Raw genomic sequence first — 25,821 nt, 5'->3', positions numbered from 1 at the left:
CTGGCATACTCATGTGGAGCATCTTGTGAGGCCATAATACAGTATTGAGCATCATGTAGGGCCGTTATACAGTATGCAACACTGTGTGGCCATTATACAGTATTGAGCATCATGTGTGGCCATTATACAGTATGGAGCGTCATGTGGGGCTATTATACAGTATGGAGCATCATGTGTGGACATTATACAGTATTGAGCATCATGTGTAGCCATTATACAGTATGGAGCATCATGTGTGGCCATTATACAGTACGGAGTACTGTATGGCCATTATACAGTATTGAGCATCATGTGTGGCCATTATACTGTATGCAGCATCATGTGGGGCTATTATACAGTATGAAGCATCATGTATGGCTATTATGCAGTATGGAGCATCATGTAGGGCCATTATACAGTATGGAGCACTGTGTGGCCATTATACAGTATGGAGCATCATGTGTGGCTATTATACAGTATGTAGCATCATGTGCGGCCATTATACAGTATGGAGCATCATGTGAGGTCATTATACAGTATGGAGCATCATGTGTGGCCATTATATAGTATTGAGCATCATGTGTGGCCATTATACCGTATGCAGCATCATGTGGGCCATTATACAGTATGGAGCATCATGTGTGGCCATTATACAGTATGGAGCACTGTGTGGCCATTATACAGTATTGAGCATCATGTGTGGCCATTATACAGTATGGAGCACTGTGTGGCCATTTTTTTCTGTTTATAATTATTGTTTATGAAACAGTGTGATCAGCAGTGCTAAATGGGTGTGGTTGGGGCGTGGATATGGGTGTGACTAGTTGTGAAATGGGTGTGGTCAGGGGTGTGGCCTAAAATTTGCTGCTGCACGTGCTGCTACCTTTGTCCCTCTTTGCCTTCTTCAAAAGTTGGGAGGTATGCATTTGTGTCTCAAAAACCTGAGTTCCTTCCTATGACTACAAAACATTCATCACATAGTTATGGACATATTTTTCTTTAATGCAGTTATTTTTTGACTAAAGCATTTTTGAAGTAAGGTGTTGTTAAAAAGATTGGACTGATTGGCTTCTACAGCCTCTGCTTGTCATAGTACATACACTCCCTGACAGAAGTTATGTCGCTTATCCATTAACTGATCAATATTTCTGCATTGATGCCAACTTATTTTCTTAACCTAAACCACATTTCGGAGGGTTTCAGCTTTCAAAAGAATAATTTATACAACCAATGGATGAGTTTAAGGTCAGGTTATAAGCTTTTATTTACATAACATGGATAAGCGACATAACTAGTGTTGAGCATTCCGATACCGCAAGTATCGGGTATCGGCCGATATTTGCGGTATCGGAATTCCGATACCGAGATCCGATATTTTTGTGATATCGGGTATCGGTATCGAATCAATAGGGATGTGGAAAATAAAGAATTAAAATAAAAAATATTGATATGCTCACCTCTCCGGCGGCCCCTGGACTTCACACTGCTAACCGGGAGGCTTCTTTGTTTAAAAAGCGCGCCTTTCGGACCTGTGAATGACGTCCCGGCTTCTGATTGGTCACGTGCCGCCCATGTGACCGGCACGCGACCAATCAGAGGCCACAACGTCATTCGCAGGTCCTCAATTCCTATAATTAGCAGTTTTGTGAATGAGAATGACGTCGCGGCTTCTGATTGGTCGCGTGCCGTCCATGTGACCGGCACGCGGCCAATCAGAAGCCGCGACGTCATTCTCATTCACAAAACTGCTAATTATAGGAATTGAGGACCTGCGAATGACGTCGCGGCCTCTGATTGGTCGCGTGCCGGTCACATGGGCGGCACGCGACCAATCAGAAGCCGGGACGTCATTCACAGGTCCGAAAGGCGCGCTTTTTAAACAAAGAAGCCTCCCGGTTAGCAGTGTGAAGTCCAGGGGCCGCCGGAGAGGTGAGCATATCAATATTTTTTATTTTAATTCTTTATTTTCCACATCCCTATGGATCCCAGGGCCTGAAGGAGAGTTTCCTCTCCTTCAGACCCTGGGAACCATGAGAATACCTTCCGATACTTGATGTCCCATTGACTTGTATTGGTATCGGATATCGGTATCGGCGATATCCGATATTTTTCGGGTATCGGCCGATACTATCCGATACCGATACTTTCAAGTATCGGACGGTATCGCTCAACAGCACTAGACATAACTTCTGTCAGGGAGTGTAGATTGCAGAATAAGTTAAATGCCCCAGTGAGCTTCTCTGACCGCAGACTCTGCTCGGTAACTCTTATCTCTCTTTCCTTGAGGTGGATACTAGTCCGACGCTAGTAATGCTCCTTTTAACAAGTGGTGGTCCCAAAGTGCCCATCCTGTCCCAGCTCTGCCCATTTTGTTGGAGCTGGGAGATAATGGAAGGCTCCGAGTTGTGCCTAAATTTTGCGACTTTTCAAAGCTTTTATGCCAGAATTCTGTTGTGTAAGGTTTGATGCATCGGGTCCAAAGTGTGTTAATAAGCAAAATGAGATTTCCGAGCTAATGATGTGAAATTCCTGCTGCCTGCTATGTACAGTATTGGATGACAACTGCTGCCCAAGGCAATAAATCAAATAATAACCCCAATATTTCAGCATTGTCTTGTATATATAGACACGTACAGGTCCACCAAAGATACGTCTGTTCTGTATATATTCTTAAAATTTTTCTCCTTTCGCACCTGTGAGCTGCGAAACAATGCAGAGTAATCCGAGTGTTGGGAAATTTGCTTCCATCGTCCAGCATTTCCAGCACGTTGTCATTACAAATGAGGCTTATAAATTACACTGGGATTTCTTTTTATATTTCCATCTACCAGAAAGATATTCATGTACCCAAGTGACACATTTATCATACAGACAGCTTAAATCACAAGAAAATATAGAGCGGGAGGAAGTCATGGCTTCCTGCTAAGATCTCATATTTTCTTTATGCCGTAGATAAATAGCCTATCCAAGACAAAAGCAAATGTAGCTTCACAGGATGAAGACCCCCAGTGTGAGATTCATCACACAAGATAATGTCCAGCCACTTAAATGAGGTATGATGGGGTCGGATGAAATATTTATTACAAAATGGATTTTTTTAACCTTCCATTCTTTCTAACATTCTTTCTTTCAGTAAGCATTGGAAACTTTATATTACTTTTTTTTACATCAAATCAACGAGCCAATAACCCATAAAATCAATGTCACCGAACAACGCGACTGAGTAGAAACCATTGGGTAACATCAATCATGAATTGCAACATAGCTAGAATTTGCAATAAAGCTGTAGAAAAGGCTATGGACACCTTTTGGGGCTTTTTTTTAATTACATGCATGTTTTTTTTCTAAAAATCTATTTTTTTTTTCAATAGGGTTTGGTTTCTGCAGCTTCTATGTATCATCGTACAAAGATTGATTGATAACTCATGTTGCGGTCGGCTACCAGTGAGCTTGTTCAGACTGCAAGAGCTGTAACCCTCATCTTTCTTCTCCTGAACAATCTTATAAGGTGATTTATGAACAGAAGAACGTTCAGAAAAAGAGAGATAAGAGTTAACCATGTGGTCGGAACAAGCTGTTGGATGGATCCACAAGATAACTTATCCTGTAGTTTGCTATGTACTGTGATACACTGAGGCTGTAGATGCTAAATGGATAAAAAAAATGCAAAAATGTTGCTTTTAGCCATAAATACATTCATTTAAAGGGAATATGACAACAGAAAATGACTTATCTTCAAAAATATGCCGCTAAATGTATCCAACCTGGTGTCATAAACTGTATTATTACGATAAGATGTATCCCAGGTTTATACTACAGAACATAGGTAACTCTTATTTCCTTCCTATTAAACTTCCCTGGATGGATAATGCAACAGCGGGTCAATATCACAAATTGTTTTTCGGAGTCACTTTATAAACTCATATACCAGAAACCTGTTGTTCCATTCCACTGCTATGTTCCCTGACAGTGTCCCAGTTTTCGCTTCTGGAAGGGGACATCACATGACAATTACATTCAGCATCTACTGATTGGCCACAGCCTTTAACATTCCATCGAAGCCGGAAGATGCAAGCTTTCCTCTGGCTTGAACGGAATGTGAAGGCTGCAGCTGATCAGTGGCTGATAATTGGCTGCAGTGGTCACATGATGCCCCCCGCCAGAAGAGGAAGCATAGAGAATGGCAATGTCATCAATGCAGTGAATTAGTTGGTGAGTTTTTCTTTTTTTCTTCTTTGGGTATATGCACATGACAAATTTTTTCAGGCAGATTTCACCTGGATTCCCCCTGAAAAAGCGCTTAGGCCACGTTCACACTATCAGTATTTGGTCAGTATTTTACATCAGTATTTGTAAGCCAAAACCAGGAGTGGAACAATCAGAGGAAAAGTATAATAGAAACAGGTCACCTCTTCTGTATTCATCACCCCCTCCTGGTTTTGGCTTACAAATACTGATGTAAAATACTGACCAAATACTGAACGTGTGATCGTGGCCTAAAGATCTGCAATGTGAAAGTGCACATGTTCAGTTTTTCGTCACTTCTTTTAAATATTTCAGCCTCTGTGAGATGTGAACAGGTTAGAAATAGCATGTAGACATGAGCGAATATGTTCGGAAAATGATTGCCGAATCCGAATGTGCCATATTCGTGCCAAATTTGAGTTTGATGAATGTCTCCGAACATATTCACTCATCTGTGCTCCCATTGACTCTAATGGCGTTCGGCTATGTTCGGCGAACATTGCAAATACGGCGATCGTAATCCAAACCGAATATGGAAATATTCGCTCATCTCTAATAGCATGTTCATTCTTTGGGCACGTTCCGCTGGAATTCTTTTGGAAATGTCTTTGCCTTGGAAAAGTTGGTTACAACGTCTGTGTCTAAAACAACATCACATACACACATCCTTTGAATGCGTCAATAGACTAATATTCTTAATGGAAAAAAAATGTCAGCTCCTCTTATTTTTTTCGACAGTATGTATAGTTTATGCACACAGCTCTGCAGCATGCGCATTCATTCAAAATACACATAGACCTATAAGAAATGTATAATAAAGCTATCATATTCTGAAGTGATTTACACACATTAACATCACTGTCCCCATTGGGGCTCACAATCTAGATTCCCTATCAGTATGTCTTTGGAGTGTGGGAGGAAACCGTAGAGCCTGGTGGAAACCCACGCAAACATGAGAAAACATAGAAACTCCTTACAGATCTTGTCCTTTGTGGGATTTGAACCCAGCACTGAAAGGCAACAGTGCCAACCACTGAGCCGCCATGCTGCCCACATTTTACACACACACGCACACACACACTGTAAATGATATAAACTCACATCTCTGCACCACATGCAATATACTGTATATACACAAAGCTCTTCAGCATTATATATACACACAGATCTACAATATGTACATTATATACTCCTACAGATCTGCAGCAAACACGTTATATGCATGCACAGCTCTGCAGCAGGCACATTTCACACCCACACATAGCTCTGCAGCATTCACAGCTTATACACATACAGTTATATGTTATGAACACACAACAGACAACTCAGTGCAGAAATTGTACATATACACACTCCTCTGCAGCATGCACATTATACATACCCAGAGAACTCTGCAGCACACATACAACACACACAGCTCTGCTGCAGACCACATGCACCCATGACATCATGGGCGGTCCTCCAGCTAACCATGCCCTATCATTTCCTGTCCTGATTTTCCATGGAATGTGTTTTCGGGATCAACAGTATCTGTACTTGTGTCTATGGCAGGAAGCAGTGTGCAGTTTTTTATTCAGTTTCTTCTCTTGCCCTGGATCAGTGTCAGTCAGATCAGAGACAGAGAGAGAGAACTGTGCAGAGACACAGTGATAGGGAGTTACACTATATGAGAACCTTGCTAGATCACTAAGGAATCTGACTGCAGGCTACAAGACGCACACATTTTGAAGTAATATTTTTTTTCTTCTCAAAAAGTGCATTTTATTTTCTAAAACAATATGACAATAAACCATTCACCACTACCACAATGGAACCAGCTATGTTGGCATGCTGTGCTAGCAGTTTTACCAAGGTTCTGGTGCCTATAGGGTCTGAAAACTTCCTGCAAAAATCACTAAGGTTCTTCCCCATAGTGGGAATACAGTCTAAGAAATTCCGCTAGATAAGAACCTTTATACAGGGATCTGGACTTAAAATTGGGCCACCTGGGTTGCAGCCACGGAGTAGCTGCCTACTGCATCACTGAGCTCCAAGGACAGAATCAGGAGACAAAACTGTTCTCAGAGGAATAGCTACAGGAATTCAGACAAGTTCGTCAAATTTAGGAGGGATTATGGAGCAAACAATGTCACGATCTGTGCGGCAGCTCTTGTCGATAAACAGATGTGACTGAGCAGATCCAGATAAGAATGGAGAGTGCTTTATTAAAACATATGTCAGGAGAGCTGACGGATCCTCTCTTTAGGAATGTAAGGATCAATGAGGTTGACTTTCCATGGCAAATCGTAACCAAAAAATAGCTTATTTGCTATAGTCTAGATTTGTTATATGTTCTAAAAACTTTTCAAGCGTTACTAGAAAATTTTCAAAAACTGACTAATAATTAAACAGATCTGGTGCCATTGTAAAGTGGGCGGAGTTATTAGGAGGAATCATTTTCCCTGCAGTGCCTCCGCAGGGCACACAAAGTATTACAGCTTGTTCCCTGATATTAGTAGTTCATCTTCAAACTACAAGCACGCTCTTACACATAAATCCTAATAATGATCAAGTTGTTTAGGATACTGGATCCTTGTCATAATGTGTATACTTTACTATTGTATTGAATGACTGCTAACTGAGTAACTTCCAGATTACGAGGGGGGCGATGGTGAAGAAGAAATGAAACAGCTGGATCCAGAATGTAAAAAATTGCCTCAGCAAAGATCAGCAGCAGCTTCCACATATCCATGTAACACTGAGTAACAGATGTGATCCTTCAGGGTTTTTTTAAAAAAATCTTTCATGATGTCTGTTCACATTCTTATCAAATGTTGAGTTTTGCAATGGGATTTTTAGAAGTATCCTGGCTTATATCACTATTCAAACAAAAATCCCACAGGCGGACTTTGCCGACTGCTGGTGACCCCTACATATTATATCCACAAAGACCTTGGTTGGAGGACGAAATCCTAGAAAATGTGACTAGAGGAGGAAAACGGTATTATTAAATCAACAACTAAACTGTAATCTATTATCGGAAGAAATCTCTGTAACTGAGAACAACTTCCAGAATCCATACCACTAATTTCAATTATGCATTGGCTAATCCACAGCTTTAGGCCGGCCTCACACTAGTGTGTTTTTCGGGCGTAAGAGAGGTTCTGAAAATACGGATTGCATACGGTACAATGATTCTCTATGGGGCAGCTCCTATCAGCCGTATTTTACTGATCCGAATTATACGGTCTTCTACGGCCATAGAAAATTGCAGCATGCTGCGTTTGTCACCGTATTGCGCAAAAAATACGCCAATGAAAGTCTATGGGAGCGAGAAAAATACGGATTACACACGGACCAGCAGTGTAACTTGCGAGAAATACGCAGCGGTGTTCTAGAGATAAGCCAGCAATTCAGTGTGGTGTACAGTAAAATCACACTGACAGGTTAGAATAGAATAGCTAAAATAAATGTCTACACATAGTATAGGGGTATATGTATATATATATATATATATATATATATATATATATATATATATATATATATATATACATCCCATATCCCTTTTTTTGCATATTCCACACTACTAATGTTAGTAGTGTGTATGTGCAAAATTTGGGCGCTCTAGCTATTAAATTAAAGGGTTAAATCGCAGAAAAAGTTGGCATGGGCTCCCGTGCAATTTTCTCCACCAGAATGGTAAAGCCAGTGAGTGAGGGCAGATATTAGTAGCCTGGAGAGGGTCCATGGTTATTGCCCCCCCCTGGCTAAAAACATTTGCCCCCAGCCACCCCAGAAAAGGCACATCTGGAAGATGCGCCTATTCTGGCACTTGGCCACTCTCTTCCCATTCTCGTGTAGCGGTGGGATATGGGGTAATGAAGGGTTAATGTCACCTTGCTAGTGTAAGGTGAGATTAAGCCAGATTAATAATGGAGAGGCATCAATTATGACACCTATCCATTATTAATCCAATAGTATGAAATGGTTAAAGAAAACACACACACACATTATTCCAAAGTATTTTAATGAAATAAATACACAGGTTGTTGTAATAGGTTATTATACTGGTAATCCACCTGAAGACCCTCGTTCTGTAAAAAAGGTAAAATAAAAAAAACCACAATATCCCATACCTTCCGATGATCAGTCTCATCCCACAATGTAAATCCATCTGAAGGGGTTAACTAATTTTAGAAGCAGAAGCCTGCTAATGCAGCTGTGCTCCTGCCTGTACAACCCCGGGGAATGAATGGAATGTAGGTCAATGACCTGTAGTTACCTTCAGTCGCAGTGATGCGCCCTGGATGTCCTCATATGAACTCGAGCCTGGGAACTTTTCTGAATATTTTCCCACGCCATTTTATTGGCAGGGAATAGCTTAGAGGGGTACCATTTTGTCATCGTAAATCATCTACTGTTATCTTTTTGATGCCTGTCAGTTCACTTGCCCATTTAACTCTTTGACACTTGCCTAAACATACCTGTAGGTCCAACGATCTGTCTGCTCAGATATTCCTTCTGTTCACACCCAGTATGGATGACATAGGGTCATCTAGGAGAGCTGGGGACACCCGTCAATGAGCGGGTGCGCCATTGCCAATCGCAATATACCTAGGGTGCCAACCTCCGCTGATAATCAGGTGCAGAAACAAGGGTATTCATCATAGGGTGTTGGCTAGAGAGATTCACTGCACACTCTGTTTTGGTGATGCAAGTTTCTTTATTTCGTGCGAACAAACAAAATTAATTGTAACATTGAAGTATGCGATATTTTGACCGAATGCACGCCAATCTTCCACCATTAGTAGGGTGTACTCAGAGAGCACTTTTATATATGTGTATGGTGTTTGTTGTTGTTTTTGTCATTTGAATTCAAAACATTAAAAGTTATTTTTTATTGCTTATCTACTCCAGGGGGGTTTCAATGTTAGCCAAGTTATTACAACTGTAATAGAGAGGAGAAATGTAAAAATAAAACCGACATTTTAGTGATTTCTGCAGCCACGTTTCTATGATGTGGCTAGTGTGACATGCTCAAACCGGTGAAAGGTGCTCTTTAAATATCAGCATATACTGACCACAGCGGGGCCAAAACTCTTTTAGCCTCCGGCTGGTGAATGAGGCTGATGGATGTGGTTAATGTATGCACCAGGTTCTTCTTTGGCACAAGCAGTAAATTTGCACTCTAGAGAGACTGAGTGAGAAAAAAGCCTACTGTATATCAAGTGATTCCGACATTCATTTGGCAGATCGGGCAGGTTGAATTTCTTTTTTTCTAAAGGAAGACAAGGCTGAAGCTTACTACCCTTCCCCATATTGAAAGCATATGCATACTTGCCCAACCTGAGCGTACATGTGTGTGGGGAAGTTGGGAGGTGTAACCATCAATGGAACAAGTATTTGGATAACAAATTATGATTACCTGGTAGGGATAGTTGTACCAACACTGCCTTGTGTTCCAGAGCCACGGAGTCTAAAAATAAGAAGGAAAGAAAATGAGAAAATAGTTAGAGAATTAGTTTGCATCAACATTTCTATCCAAAGATAAAGAAAAAAAATATACTTTAGTGATGACCTGAGTCCTGTGGGACAGAATCTCAGGACACCATGTCTGAAAACAGGGCCAATCTTAACGCCCCTATAAATATCAAGCAAAAGTTCAACAGGCCTGACGATTTCAGCGGAAACAGCCAACAGTCTGATTACTATATAGAATTAAATCTGTCCGCCAGCTGTCAGTGAAAGAAAACAGATAGCACACGGATGACAATCTCTAAGACCCGATACTGGATAATGCCGAGTGCAGTAGCTTCTGTTAGCGCATCCCATATGGTATCACTTTAAACATAATCCAAAAAGTCCACACGGTGTAAATACAGTGAAAATACCGGCATATGGTGCTCAAATGATACTAACAGTGACTACATAACAACTCCATACATTAGGTAACAACAATGGTGGTCTCAATCTTCAGGTGCTAGGATATCTGTGGTGTCTCCTTCCGGATGGCCCGCACAGGTGGCATACCGTTACAGCAGATATGTCACCAAATTTCACTATGCAAAAATTGTATGCACAGATAAATTGATCTCTTAGACCTGATGAGTTTGTTATATTTCTTTTAAAATTCATGTTTTATAATCCTTTATCAAAGTTTATTTCTATCACCAGCTACCTAGTCCGGTCAACAGCTCCTAAGTGTCCCTCTTCCCTGCTGCTGCTAAAATCTCACACTGCTCAGTACAACCTGCAACTATTAGTCAGGTGGAGAATGAATGCACTCAGACTTATGAGTTCTCTCTCAGGATTATCCAGCCATTCTTACATAGATTTTTAAAATAAATATACCAGCTTCATCAGGGCTAAGAGATCTATTTAATATTATATACAGTTTGTATTAGTTTTTATTGAAAAATATAAAACCACAGATATCTTAATTAGGTGATAAACTCAACTTTGCTACATTCATAACCTCTATCATGCTGAGATCTCATTGTTTCAGTCAGAGAGAATAAAAACATTCTCGCCGCTTTGTGAATTTAGCTGCAACGGTTGTAAGCTTAGACATTTGAGATGTAATCGGCGTAACTTGCATTTGTAGGAAAAGTCGCCATTATACGTTGTCATTTTCTTGCTGCACTTTGAAGATTGTTCTTCAATTGCTGTGTCCTTGCCGCGGTTAGTGCAGGCATTGTTGTGGAAAATTATTTAGGTGTATTTAAGGTTAAGCTTCAATGGAAGTGTCATAACCTCACCAATTCGCAGCCGGAGCACACAGGAGAACAGCTCCAGCATAGTCATTTTCATTCACAATGCTAAAAGCACAACCACGGATACTAAGAAGTAATTTCATATGACGGGTATGTTCACACATAGAATTTTTCATGTGTAAAAATCACAAGTGATAAATGGCAGAAATCAAGGCTAACCCTTTGGTTTCTGCTGTGGTGTTGTAGCTTGAACTACTGCATCTCCACATTCAGATGACCCATATTCATCCGTGTTTTTGAACCAGATTTTCATCAGTGTTTGGTCAGTTTTTACCACCAGAGTGTTGTTAGTTTTTTTGCTTGCAAAGAAAACGGATCAAGAGTTCTAAAGCTTCTCCTTTCAAACACTAGGATGGCGTGTGTGTGTAGGAGTGGTGGATACGATGTTCTCCTCTCTTTGACACCTCAAGCGGTTAAATTTATTTTTTATTAATATATGTTATCTGAAAGCAAAATGCTCTGGGGCAGCAGTATAGCCTAGACAAAGTTAACTATAATGGCCGGCCCAGATTAGGGAGGGTCAATGCTAAGTTCAGGAAATGCCAAGTACAGTTAGAAAAAGTGTGGTGAAGTGACAGCAGTGGTCATAGGCAATAGGCTGCTAGGGACAACATGAGCCTGTTACTCAGGGCAGTGGATTGCCATATGATCCTTCCATACGAATCGTTCTGTCAGTCTGGGAACCTCGAGATGGACATCGGGGCCCTTGGGCACACTAAACTTACAGAGCTACAGCGAAAAATGGACTCAAACTCTGAGGAGGGAAGTGATGGAATCCGGATGCACTACTTGTGTCGGAGAAGAATTCCTAGTGCTAGAAAAGTTAGCAAGAGGAATGCTCTACCCATACCGAGAACTAGGGCTGAAGTTATGTCCAGTACCTCTGGGAAAGATGGAAAATGAGTGGGCTTTATCCTCTATGTGTCATTGTAATGGCTGTAAACTGCAAAGTAAAAGTTTAACAGTGTTAGCGAATTCAGTGTCCCCTAGATTGTTTGCTGTGAAGGTTCTGGAAGATGAAAACTTGGATTCAGTGGAGGCCTATGGGCCACAAGTAAGTGTGATACACCCCAAACAAAACAGTACACCGGTGCTGGAACACGTTTTGTCTGCAGGGTGCCAGAGCGATCAAAAGTAGCAGCTCGCCCACGACTACCTTGCTCAAGCACCTTACATGAATGATGAGATAGTTTTTCATGGAGCCGTAGACTAAAGCCATGTTCAGTATTTGGTCAGGATATTACCTCAGTATTTGTAAGCCAAAACCAGGAGTGGATAAAAAATGCAGAAGTGGTGCACGTGTTTCTATTATACTTTTCCTGTGGTTGTTCCGCTCCTAATTTTGGCTTAACAACCTCACCCCCCAAGCATGTTTCCACCTTCATCACCAGGTTAAGTTTTACAATTCTGACCAGTGTCACTTTATTTGGTAATAACTCTAGAACGCGTTAATGGATCCAACTGATTCTGAGATTGTTTGTTTTTTTCAAGACATATTGTACTTCTTGATGGTGGTACAATTTTGTTTAACATGACTTGCGTTTATTTGGGAGAAAAAAATGAAAATTTGGCAACAATTTTGAAAATTTGGCAATTTTTAAACTTTTAATTATTATGCCCTTAAACCAGAGTTTTGTTACACAAAATAGTTAATAAATAACCTTTCTCACAGGTCTGCTTTACATGAACACAATTTTTGAAACATCATTTTTTGTTAGGAAGTTAGAAGAGGTAAAATTTGACCTGCAATTTCTAATTTTTCCTACAAAATTTACAAAACCATTTTTTAGGGCCCACATCACATTTTAATTGACTTTGAGGGGTCTATAAGACATACAATACCCAAAATTGACACCATTGTAAAAACTGCAACCCCTCAAGGTGTTCAAAACATTCAAGAAGTTTATTAACCCTTCAGGCACTTCGCACTTTTTTTCACAAAAATTTTACTTTAGACTCAATTTTTTTATATTTTTCAAGGGCAACAGGAGAAAATAGACAGAAAAATTTGTAGTGCAATTCCTCCTGGGTATGTCAATGCTCCATATTTGGGGGGAAACTTGTTTGGGCACACAGTAGGGCTTAGAAGGGAAGGAGCACCACTTTCATTTTTTAACTCAAAATTGGCTGGAATCGAGAGCGGACATCATGTCATGTTTGGAAAGCCCCTGATGTGACTAAGACTAAACAGTAGGAACCCTCCACAATGACCCCATTTTGGAAACTAGACACCTAATTAAACTTATCTAGATGTGTGGTCAGCGGTGCACCTTGAATTTATAATGATGAGCCGTGAAAATAAAAAATAAAATAAACATTTTCCCACAAAAATGTACTTTTATCCCCATTTTTTTTATTTTCACAAGGGTAACAGGAGAATTGCACCACAGAATTTGTTGTTCAATTTCTCCTGAGTACACTAGTACACCATACGTGGGGGGAAAGCTACTTTTGAGGTATAGAACAAATCTCAGAAGGAAAGAAGCCCCATTTTGGGGTTCAGATTTTGCTGGAATGGTTTGCAGGTGCCAAATCACATTGGCAGAGCCCCTGAGGTGCCAGAACAGCAGAAACCCAGCTTTGGTGAGCGTGTTGACACCATATATGCCTCACTGAAATGTATACCATTAAGCGGCGAAGAAAAAATAATTACACCTTTACTGCTAAAATTTTGTTTTAGCCCCAAATTTCTAATTTTTAGAAGGGTTAATAGGGATAAATGGACCTCTCGGTTTGTTGTGCAATTTCTCTGGAGTGCGCCAATGCACTACTTGTAATTGAGAACTACTTTTGAGGCACAGTGCAAAACTCAGAAGGGAAGAAGTGTCATCATTTAGTGCAGATTTTATTGTTGTGTTTTACAGGTGCCATGACCCTCTGGGAGAGTACCTAAGATGTAAAAATAGCAGAACCACCCCCCCATAAGTGACCCCATTTTACAAACTATAAATCTCAATGAATTCATCTAAAGGTGCAGTGTGATCATATTGACACCACTGGTGTGTCACAGAATTTTATACCATTGGGTAGTGAAGAAAAAAATGATTACATTTTAACCACCAAAATTTTGTTTTACCCCAGATTTTACATTTTTCAAGGGAAAATGAGTAAAAATGGCACCAAAATTTGTCCCACAATGTGCAAATACCCCATATGTGGCTGTACAGTACTGCTTAGCCACGAAGTGAGACGGACGGAGCGCTATTTGCCTCCTGGAGTGCAGATTTTCCTAGAATAGTTCGCAGGCTCCATATACAGAGCCCCTAAGTGCCAGATGAGCAGAATACCACCACTAATACCCCATTTTGTAAATTACGGTATACCCCTGTGGAAATTTATGGATGAATTTATCTGCAAGTGTAGTGATGATTTTAACTTCATAAGTATTTTCCAAAAACAAGCAGCACTGTATGTTGCTGAGTGAAAATTGCCAACTGATATTGTAGTGTCTGTACGTTGTAGTGACCAGTATGTTATCCTGAGCTCGTGCTTCTGGAGACACGCACCCGTAAATTAGGCAGGCTGTCATCGCTACAGAAATGCCAAATATCTGGATGCTATACGTGGTTTAGGCACGCTGGGGCTCAGAAGAGAGGGGGGCATTTAGATTTGGGAGTGTAGAGAAATCTGCTTTTTTTTCCTCCTGGACAGATCGTTCATTTAAAAAAAAAAAAGTTCTCAGTTCACAGGTAAAATCTGTATTCATTGAAGACATTAATGAGATAGGAGATGACGGTTGTCGCCGGGCTTTTAAGGAAACCATAATTTCCACTATATGCAGCGATGGTGTGTCAGTGCTGTGAATAGTACAAGTGACTGGACGATCGCACCTTCAAGTCCGCTAAGGGGGCTAACAAGAACAGGAAAAGGTAAAAAAAGAAAAGTTTTCAAACATATAAAAAAATAAAAAAAAACTTAAAAGTTCAAATCACCCCACTCTTTGACCACTGAAAAAAAACACATACGATATTGTCACGTTCAGAAAAGTCTGATCTATCAAAATATAAAAACAATTAACTCAATCAGTAAACACCATAAACAGAAACAATTCAAGAACGCCCAAATTATGTTTTTTTTTTTGGTGGCCGCAATTCCATAAAAATAGCTGTAACAAGCAATCAAAAAAGTCACATCTATCTAAAAAAAGGTACTAATAAAAACGCCATCTCACCCTACAAAAAATAAGCCACCACACAGCTGCATTAACGCAAAAGTAAAAATGTTACAGGTCTTGGAAAATGGTGACACAACCCCAAAAAAAATGTTTGTGCAAAATTCTGATTTTTTCACCACTAAAATAATTAAAAAAACTTGACATGTTGGGTATCACCTTAATGGTAACGATGAGAAGAATCATATTGCATGGTCATTTTTTACCATAAAATGTACACCTTAAAAACAATTCCCAAAAAAAACTATTTCAGAATTGTGTTTTTTTTTTTTCAAAATTACACCGCATTTGGATTTTTTTCCCTCATTTTCCAGCACACTTTGTGGTAAAATGAATGATGTTTTCAAAAGTACAACAAAAAACAAACTCTCATATGTCTATACAGACAGAAAAATGAAAGAGTTATGGGTCTAGGAAGAAGGGGAGGAAAAAACGGAAATGCAAAAACGAAAATTTAAAGGGTTAAATGTGCGATTTTGATCTGTGATGAAATCTGTCATGTCTCATGGGTTTTTTTTTTTTGCAAAAATTCAGACATGTGAACAGCCCATAGATTACGTTCTACCCGAGAAACACAAGGATGGATACAGCACATTCATGAAATATGGACGATAGAATGAGGCCTCATCAGATGTCCATTTTTCACAAACGTATGTCATCTATGTGTATGTATAGCACCGGATTTATGCCTATGGCAGCTCATGGCATTCTGCCAACACTACCAATCACGGCCTGAAATATTTATACCTCAAACTGTTCAGCCGGTGGCTATCGCTCCTTGTTCCCCCTCCATGTGTGTGTGTCTGATTATACAGAGCAAACACCTAACACTTCTCCCCTGGTAATAGTTCACAATATCAATTCTCCTCTAGTTATGCTGATTTTATAAGAATATAAAATGCGTTGAAAAATGCTGTAAGCCATAATCATCAACATTAACAGAAATAAACACTTGAAATAGATCACTCTGTAATGACTCTACATAATGTATGAGTTTCACTTTTTGCATTGAAGAACTGAAATAAATTCACTTTTTGAGGATATTCTAATTTTTTGAGAGGCACCTGTGCAAGCATAGTGGATGGGACTTATAGAAATCCCATGGCCACCGTGCTTCTATTTGATGCTGTGTATACTCACCCACGGTGCGGATTTATGAGCTGCAATGTGTCAATTTCTACAGAGATTTTCACATTGGAATGGACTGGATGTGGTAAATCTGCTTTGTTCAATGAACACATGCCGATTTAACTGCGTGATTGAACACAGCGTTTTGGACTCGTGGGAAAATATGCTGCGTCCAAAGCGCTGCTATTTTGTGATCGTGGGCACGTACCCTATTGCATGTGAGTCACATGCACTTTGCATTGAAGTCTATGGTATGTGAGTAGTTTGCAACTTGCAATGAAGTGTTTTGCCACTGGAAGTGCCTGAAACCTACATTGAAGTCTATGGTATGTGAGTTGCATTAAACCTACATTGAAGTCTATGGTATGTGAGTTGCATGCATCTTGCACTGAACATGTGGCATGTGAGTCATATGTGACCATTGACAGAAAATCTAACTTATTTGTAAACATTTGTGACTGTGTTCCAACGTGAAACCTTATTACTTATTATTAGACTAGATAGAGGCCGGATGCTATCGCATCGGGAGGGCGGTAATGGGGGCAGGCTTTGCAGCGTTGAGAATCTCTCCCCCGTGTGCTCACCCACCTATCCACGCTGTCTTTCCCCATGTGGTGACTTCTCCCGTCTGTGCTCTCTTCTTTGACCTGTCTACCCATGTGCTATCCCTCTTGTCTGCTATCTCTCCTTCCTGTGCTGTGTTCTCCCCTCAGTGCTGTCCCATTTGAGCTGTCTCCCCCTGTGCTCTGTCTCTCGTGTGTTTATGTGTGTGTGTGGTGCGTACGGCGTATAAAGTGTGTGTGGTGTGACGGTGTTCTGCTGGTGGTACCACGCAAGGGGCTGGTACCACCAGCAGTTTCCATATTGAGACAGCCATCACTTGGGTGTCCCAATATGGCGGTTGGTGAACTTCCGCCGCTTGGAATTCTGGGATCCGAACACATCAGGATGGAGCAGGTTGTAAAGACATTACAAGGTAAGTATACATTAAGATGTTGTAACGATGTTACAGATGTGGCTCAGCTCAGTTTGTCAATTACTGTAAATAGGACTTAAAAGGAACTTGTCACCCTCCCCAGGGCGTTGTTAAGTAAAAGAGCCACCTTCAGCAGCACTAAGACTGCTTTCTGTGACGGTGGCTCTTATGCTTAGAATCCCAAAGAATGCTGAAATAATCTATTTTATAAATGGCCCGCCATAACTCTATTGAGTCCCAGAGGTATGTCTTCTCCCCCGTTGTCAACCGCTGCCAAGATATCAATCATCCTCTTCTTGCTTCTGTGCACTGCGTCCTGTGTTGATGCCCGACGCCTGCATCTCTCAACTTCGGCACTATGTTCAATGGAGCACAGTGACCCGCTCCACTGCGCAGGTTCCAGATTCCCAGCCCCGCAGTGTGAATACACCATAACACACTGCGGGGCGCCAGTTCCCGGGCAGCACGCACTGCGCATACCCAAGAACTGTTGGCACAGCGCAGGCACCGGGCATCAACACAGGAGGCGGCGCACAGACGCAAGAGTAGGATTATTGAAATCTCAGCGGTTGGCTCCGGGGAAGACACCATACCTCCGGGACTCAATAGAGGTATGGCGGGCCATTTATGAAAGTACTTATTTCAGCATTCCTAAGGATTCTAAGCATAAGAGCCACCATGACAGAATGCAACCTCAGTGCTGCTGAAGGTGGCTCTTTTACTTAAAAATGCCCTGGGGAGGTAACAAGTTCCCTTTAAGCTCTTCTGACAATGTCATTTTATAAAATAACAATTCTGGTGCATCTTCGTGCTCTTTGTTGTGTATCTTCTCTGTTATCCTTCCTGAAAATGTATGAATCAAGTTAATCTGGGCGTTACCAAAAGTAAATAGACCTTGGCACTCAAATGGTGATATGGCTTGAAAAAACAAATTATTTATAGGGCATCCATAAAGCAAAGAGTTGAATGTTTTCGGTCCATATCCGGACCTTCATTAGAACAAATTTACTTGTATGGTAAATACTATCAATATCCTGCCGTTTGCAGATCCAAAGGTTTCAAGTTGCCTGGATGCTGTGATGAGTCCTGCGTGCATCAGCACAGAGTGGTATGCGACCGAAGCCTTAGAGAGGTATTCACACAGGTCAGGGACCCATCAGGCTGAGACCACCTTGACGATGGTTGATGGGCACATAATATTTGGTCAAATTTTATGCTAAGTGTCTCATATTTTTTTTCCTAGTCCTCCAAAGCCGTTTTGCTATGACGCACGCACGCAGGACCCATCACGGCATCCAGGCAACTTAAAACCTTTGGATCTGCAAATGGCAGGATATTGATAGTATTTTCCATACCAGTAAATTTGTTCTGATGAAGGTCCGGATGTGAACTGAAAACATTCAACTTTTTGCTTTATATCCACATCTGGACCATTTTCAAGCCATATCACCATTTGAGTGCCAACTAGTGATCAGCGAGTGTACTCGTTGCTTGGGTTTTCCTGAGCACACTCGGGTGAACTCCGAGTATTTGTTAGTGTTCGGAAATTTAGTTTTCATCGCCGCAGATAAATGATTTACAGCTACTAGTCAGCCTGAGTACATGTGGGTGTTGCCTGGTTGATAGGGAATCCTCACATGTAATCAAGCTCTCTAGTAGCTGTAAATCATTCAGCTGGGGTGATGAAAACTAAATCTCCGAGCAGTCAAAAATACTCGGAGACCACCCGAGTGTGCTCGGGAAAACCAGAGTAGCGACTACACTTGCTCATCACTAGTGCCAAAATCTATTTATTTTTGGATACTTTGGGCAGGACGCCCTACTTGAGCACCTCCTATCCTTCATTGTATGAATGCCGTGTTCTACTACCTCAATCTGGGCACACACTCTGACTGATCACTGCTCACAATGTCAGAGGACACAATGACACACCTGTTTTATAAGAACAATAATAAGACCCAGTTGGAAATTTTTAGCAGGAACAACAGAGGAACAGCACAATGCAGAATTGCAAGAAAAGAGGCTCTAGATTGTTTTTGTTTATCAGGGAAAGTAAATATTTAATAAAATAAATATTTTCTGAGCCGCGACATCTTATCTTTGATACAAGTCATCAGTATTAATCTAGTTTTTCATAAATCAGTATCTACATAATGAGGGAAGTTGCAGATGACCCAACCAGCCATAGGATGTATGCAGCTCTGTTATGGGTATAAATGTAAGGAAATTGAGTAAAATAATTCTCAAAACTAAATGTAGTTCCCAAACGTTCACATGGTTCTGCTTGGCTATGGAAAATGGATGGGAACATTTTGACCTCAACTTATTTTACTTGTATTGATATTAATGACCAAGGAAAGCACAGAGTGACCCACTAAATAGCATCCAAATTGTGAATCCATCATTAGAAAAGTCAGGGAGGTGAACTAAGATAATCTCCCAAACACATGAAGGCCATCTTAGAGCTTAGAGGAAAGTATACAAGTATATACGACACGAGCAGTGACCGTGGCAATCACTTAACAAGACCATAATGCATGTCAAAGCTCTGGTGCAAATTTCAAAGACAATCTGTAGCTGGACTTGAAAATTGCCATCTATCACCAATTGACTGCAAGGAAAGAAGCAAAGTATAAATGGATGCAATTTTCGGTACCTCTGTAATTCTTTTAAAAAAAATACATTAGTTGAGATGCATCAAAAATGACTCTGCTCTCTGAGTTCTTTGTGATTGTTTGAGCTACAGGCAAGGCCACAGGGAATACAGGATTCACATTTTGAATATATTTATTTTTTATACATTTATTGATATAGTAAAAATTGATCTATTTGGCATCACCATAGTGGCTCTGACCCGCAGACTAAGCCACTATAATAAGGATGCGTTTATGCAGTTATAAACATGCTTTGTCAGAGGTTTTTCTGCCCCATTTGTTGAACTCAATATACCTCCGATATGGGACTATAATATTTTTTTGGTATGGAGCCATACATTACAGACCCGTAATATGGATTTGCCCACAAGCCCTACGTTTATATGCAAGCAGTTTCTTTGAGGTGGTCAAAGACGGCAGTCTAGTGGTAAATGCTTCATGATACCCTTCTTCTTTGGGGAGTTTTTTGACAAGTTTTTCTTTTCTTGAATCAGTTTTAAAGAGATTTTCATGTAAGGTTTTTTTTATACTAAAGTGTTTTTTTTTTTTGCAGACTTTTGATACGACAGTGCCTTGTTTGGAGCCGATGCCTTCAGGGGATGCTTCAAAGAAGTGACAATCACTTTTTTGCTCCATACAAGCGTTTTCAAAACTTGAAGAGGATGAGAATTGCTCAAAAGACTAAAGGTTTGAACAGCAAGTCATTTTACAATAGAAACAAAAAGGAAGAGTTTCAGGCATTTCTTGAGCCAATTTTCAGGCGTTATTTGGAGCAGACCCACTAAAAAAGACTTCCGATAAACCCCATGTGCATATACACTTTGGGTATGTGCACTTGACATCTTTTTTTGGCAGGTGAACCTGACAAACTTTTCAAGACAAAGACACTTCAGGAAACACCTACTCTTTTTCTCCTGAAGTATCTTTTTTTTTTTTTTTATAACTTAGAAAATGTTTTTGCGATGTTTTTGACAGCCAGTATTTTTGGGGGACATTTTTCACACATTTTTGTAGTATCTTTTTTTCTAGCATTTTCCATTTTTTTTTATTTAACTCCAGCAAATAATGAAGAAACAGTTAGCATTTTTTCAAGCAGGAATGCTCAAAAAGATTCCGGAGAATCTTTTGAGCCTTCTCATTGACTTCTATTATAAACTATAGAACAGAAAATGTCTGAAAAATGGTCAGCGCACTTCTTTTAATAGCTTGGTGTCTTTGTAGAGCTAAAATGGTTAAAAGATACTCAAAAGACTGAACATGTGTTCCGCAAGTCATTTTTACATAGAGAAGCATTAGTTCATTCTTTTGAGCGTTTAGTTAGTGCTTTTTCAGGTGGTTTTCAGAGTGGAATCCCCCTGAAAAAGTTGTGTGCACTTAACTTCATAATGGGGAAACAAAAAAACAGAAAAACAGGCGCTCAATGGCACATTGTCTCATAAATGCATCCCATGTCCCGACCAAGAATCGGTGATACCTATTTCCTGAGTTCATTACTTCATCTCATTGCACCAATAAGAATCTTAATTCGACCCTGGACTAAAATCTTATCTGTGGTTTACACAATAATCACACTTGCTATGAATTTCCTGAAATGATTTGATGGTTCTGATGATGAGGTTATCGTCTTAACGGCATAACGAGCGCTTCTTTTAATGGCTCTAATTTACAGGACTTCTTGCAGATTTACTAATGTGTTTCGCACACCTGACATAATTAACACAGGAAAAACTGTTTGTAAGAACAAATAAAGGCAATTAAGAATCCTAATTGAAATATTAAGAGAAGAAGCACATTATTGGGTGGGTTCAAATGATTTCAGTTGAATTATATATAAGGATATTATACATAAATAATAAATCCAGTTTGATCGTTTTCTTATTTATTCCTATAATTGAAAAAGAATATTGACCCATTTTTTACTGCATTAGTCCAATGTTTTTTTTATACTCCAGTATCCGCTATTGATTTTTCCCAGTAGGGTTTACCATGACTCCCAGTGTTTGATTCTCTATTCCACTGATATACGACTGCAAAACCTCTCAGTAGCGGTCAGCTCCTTTGGATCAAATTTCGTAATAACTTGCCGACTTAGGTCCATTTTGTGCAAAATCCCCGCAAAAAAAATTGGAAGCATGTGTAATCCAGAGATTTTAAAAGTCAAATATCAAAAGGTTGAATGTTACTTCCAAACAGAACAGGTGTGAAGAGGTGCATACTAAGAGTAGCCATCTTTATATCAAAAGTCAAGACTAGCTGAATCGAATTTGCCCTGAAGTATTTTTCCACATATTTCACGTAAATCCAGCAAAATGGTGGATTTAAAAGGTCCTAGAGGACTTGCTTGTCTGAGCGGTTCCCTGCTTGGTCATTCGTTCTGAGAACACCACTCTGCTCCACGCCACAGGTGGTGTAGGGTCTTCAGCAACCACTAGTCCTTCCAACTTCATGATGTGTGTTGGGCTGCGACAACATGACATGGTGAGGCCAAGTGGGTGTCTAAAGTCAGCAAAGATCCATCAGGGATCAAGGACACCAGAGACCCCAAAGAACAATAAAACATATTCAATTCACATCAAATAAGTTTGATGCAATTCAAATTTGACGGCAAATTCAAGCAAATCTGCCAAATTTAATTCTTGTCTTAGATTCCCACTGTTCTTTATTGGAGAATATTCATTCCTATGCATCCAGCCAAGCAATTTATGAGGGCAGTAAGACCTCCCAAGAAGATGTTCACAAGTTCTTTCCTTAAATAGCGCTAAATAAGTATCCGAATGTAGGGGGTTAAATGCAGAGTGTGTTTTACTTTAAGGCCACACGCCCATGCGATGGGGACAATTTTTCCCAAAAGTTAATAGCAGTGAAGGAAAAAATTATTTGTAATGGCAAAATGGTGCAAATACAGCTCGTTCCATCAATAGTAAGCCCATGGAGGAAAATAAATGTGAGGTTAAAATATGAAAAAAATTGATTGGTTGTTATTAAAGATCTGTCATTAAAGTGATTTTCCCACGAACAAAGTACATTTTAATAAATAGACCTTGGAAAAATAATAAGTTCCACAATTTGCTGTGTTAAAAAATATGTTTCTGTTCTTATAAATGTGTCCCTGCTGTGTACTGTGTAATAGCTGTGTCTGACCATGCAGAGCTGCTCCAGTTCATGGTGGGCACTTACAGCAGCTTCCCCCTGAGCAATTACTGAACAACTGCTACCGCTTTACTAAAGCACCAATCCTGTGGTGCTACTAACCTAAGTTCCCTGCACTTATTCTCATACTTACCAGCCACTATATTCATCTTTTATCAGAACCTCACCAGTCTCCTGCAGGTTATGATCTATCTACCGGATCACTCTAGTATTTGCTGGGTGATCTGGAATCCACAGCTCAATGTAAAGCTATGACAGTTACCCCTGATTTCTGGTCAGTCAGAAGTTCTGGTCACAAGATGATAGAGCAGGATCGGTGGGGCACCGGGAACAGCTAAAGATGGTGACTGATAAGTATAACATTAGCGTCAGGGAACTTTGATTAGTGAAACCACTCCAGCAGTGAAATCATGCTGGAGTGGTGCTTTAAAATCCAACATTTTCTAGGACGACTGCTTAATTGCAGGGGCTGTCCACTTGACCAAAGGATATGTCATCAATATCAGATTGGTGGAGGTGCAGACCTGATATTGAGCTGGTGTCGGCTGGATGTAGTGCAGAGAAAATCTACAGTTCTAAGCAGTGTATGGTGCTGTATTGTTACACCTTTCACACTCTTTAGATCCAGCGCAGATTGGTGGGGGTCTGTGTGTCAGATCCCCATCGATCTGATATTGACAACCCATCCCTAGGTTGTCAAGCTAGTAGACAACCCCTATAAGGAATTAAATAATTCAGGCAGCATTCAGTCACCACTAGAGGAGCTCATTGAATACGGATTTATAGAGTATTTAACTCAACAGAAGATGTATTCATTTGATACAACCAACTATTGGTGGTTGCAGGAAGTCTCTACGTCGGTGGAACAGTCGGCTCAGTAGATCTGTCCCAGGCCCTTTCCACTAAAGGTGTCAAGGAATGAATCTGTTCCAGTTATATACATGGAAAGGAAGTTTCTCTATGTTAGAGATGTTAAATGCAATGAATCCAAGTGGAATTATCCACCCAAAAAGAATAATTCATCCCACTGTGTGCATATAATCTACCTGTGTCCGACGATCGCCCCTTGCGATCACATCTATCATTCTTTCAGCACATAACAAAACTATAATTGTCTCCAGCATTTTACTATTGTATCATGCTGGGAAGAATTGTAGTGTAACTTCATTTGCGGTGGTATCGGTTCTTCTTTCTGCTCGGATTTGGAAATTTATTACAGCAGGAGACAATTCTATGTCTGCGTGACGCCTCCAAAATGATTTACTAAACTGTATTTTATACAACACGCTAATGGCTCTGAGCTGCTAAATATTTCCAGCATAATTCAATCAATACATAACTGGATATGATGAAACTTCTGCTAGTTTGTGACAATGACATACATTACTGGAGCGCGTATCACAAATGAAAATCTATAATTAGTGCAAATGTTCAAATGTGCATAGATTGTAGCAATATATGTGCGACATTATTCCAAATTGTGCAAATTTGATAATGCTTACTTATTAAAGGGAACCTGTCACCCCGTTTTTTGAGATTGAGATATAAATACTGTTAAATAGGGCCTGCGCTGTGCGTTACTATAGTGTATGTAGTGTACCCCGATTCCCCACCTATGCTGAGAAATAACTTACCAAAGTCGCCGTGTTCGCCTGTCAATCAGGCTGGTCAGGTCGGGAGGGCGTGGTGACATCGCTGGTTCTTCCTCAGCTTTACGTTGGTGGCGTAGTGGCGTAGTGGTGAACAAGCAGCGCGCGATCTGCGCTGTAATCCCTTGCATCGGTGGGGGCGGCCATCTTCCTGGGGCCGCGCGTGCGCAGATCGAGTGCTCTGCTGCACGGGGCTTCAGGAAAATGGCCGCGGGATGCCGCGCGTGCGCATTAGAGATCGCGGCGGCCATTTTCCCAAAGCCGAGTTTGCATCTCGGCTTTGGGAAAATGGCCGCCGCGATCTCTAATGCGCACGCGCGGCATCCCGCGGCCATTTTCCTGAAGCCCCGTGCAGCAGAGCACTCGATCTGTGCACGCACGGCCCCAGGAAGATGGCCGCCCCCACCGACGAAAGGGATGACAGCGCAGATCGCGCGCTGCTTGTTCACCACTACGCCACTACGCCACCAACGTAAAGCTGAGGAAGAACCAGCGCTGTGAACACGCCCTCCCGACCTGACCAGCCTGATTGACAGGCGAACACGGCGACTTTGGTAAGTTATTTCTCAGCATAGGTGGGGAATCGGGGTACACTACATACACTATAGGAACACACAGCGCAGGCCCTATTTAACAGTATTTATAGCTCAATCTCAAAAAACGGGGTGACAGGTTCCCTTTAAGGAAGCATTCTTCCTCCTTCCATCAAAGTTTTTATCCTCTTAATATATTGCAGTCATCATATTATGCAGCACGGTGTACTTACAATTGCTAATTTTCCTTTCAACCCAGTTAATTCTTCTCTTTTCCATTAGGTCTATGGCATCACGTGATTAAAACTGACTAAGCTCTATGTAGCAACAGAAAGTCTCTTTTCCCTGCATTTATCATTCCCTTCTTTAACTCCTGACCCAGCTGCTCCCTTCTCCCCCTGCCAGGGACTTTCAAGTGATGACTTGTACATGTATAATACATATAAATAAATCGTTTACAGTATTTATATGTATTATACATATACATAAGCGACTGCGAAACGTGCGTTGGGGTGAGGTAGAAAGTGCTGGCTATCTTGATCAAGCTGTCCTTCTCTAGCCCTAGGTATTGTACCTTATAA

The 25,821-nt window shown here is 40.7% G+C and overlaps 1 protein-coding gene across 2 annotated transcripts in view; it reads right to left on the bottom strand.

Moving 5' to 3' along the window:
* The window catches only part of CERS6 (ceramide synthase 6), a 228,465-nt gene that overhangs the window by 64,445 nt on the left and 138,199 nt on the right, over positions 1 to 25,821 (bottom strand). For both annotated transcript variants that reach the window (XM_069733079.1, XM_069733080.1), the window contains exon 5: positions 9,632 to 9,682. In XM_069733079.1, the coding sequence (XP_069589180.1) occupies positions 9,632 to 9,682 (51 nt within the window). The remainder of the gene's footprint in view (positions 1 to 9,631; positions 9,683 to 25,821) is intronic.

Source organism: Ranitomeya imitator, chromosome 7, assembly GCF_032444005.1.
Source record: "Ranitomeya imitator isolate aRanImi1 chromosome 7, aRanImi1.pri, whole genome shotgun sequence".
Classification (NCBI taxonomy): domain Eukaryota; kingdom Metazoa; phylum Chordata; class Amphibia; order Anura; family Dendrobatidae; genus Ranitomeya; species Ranitomeya imitator.
The sequence above is the reverse complement of the archived record's forward strand: the minus strand, read 5'-3'. Positions and strand labels throughout refer to the sequence as shown.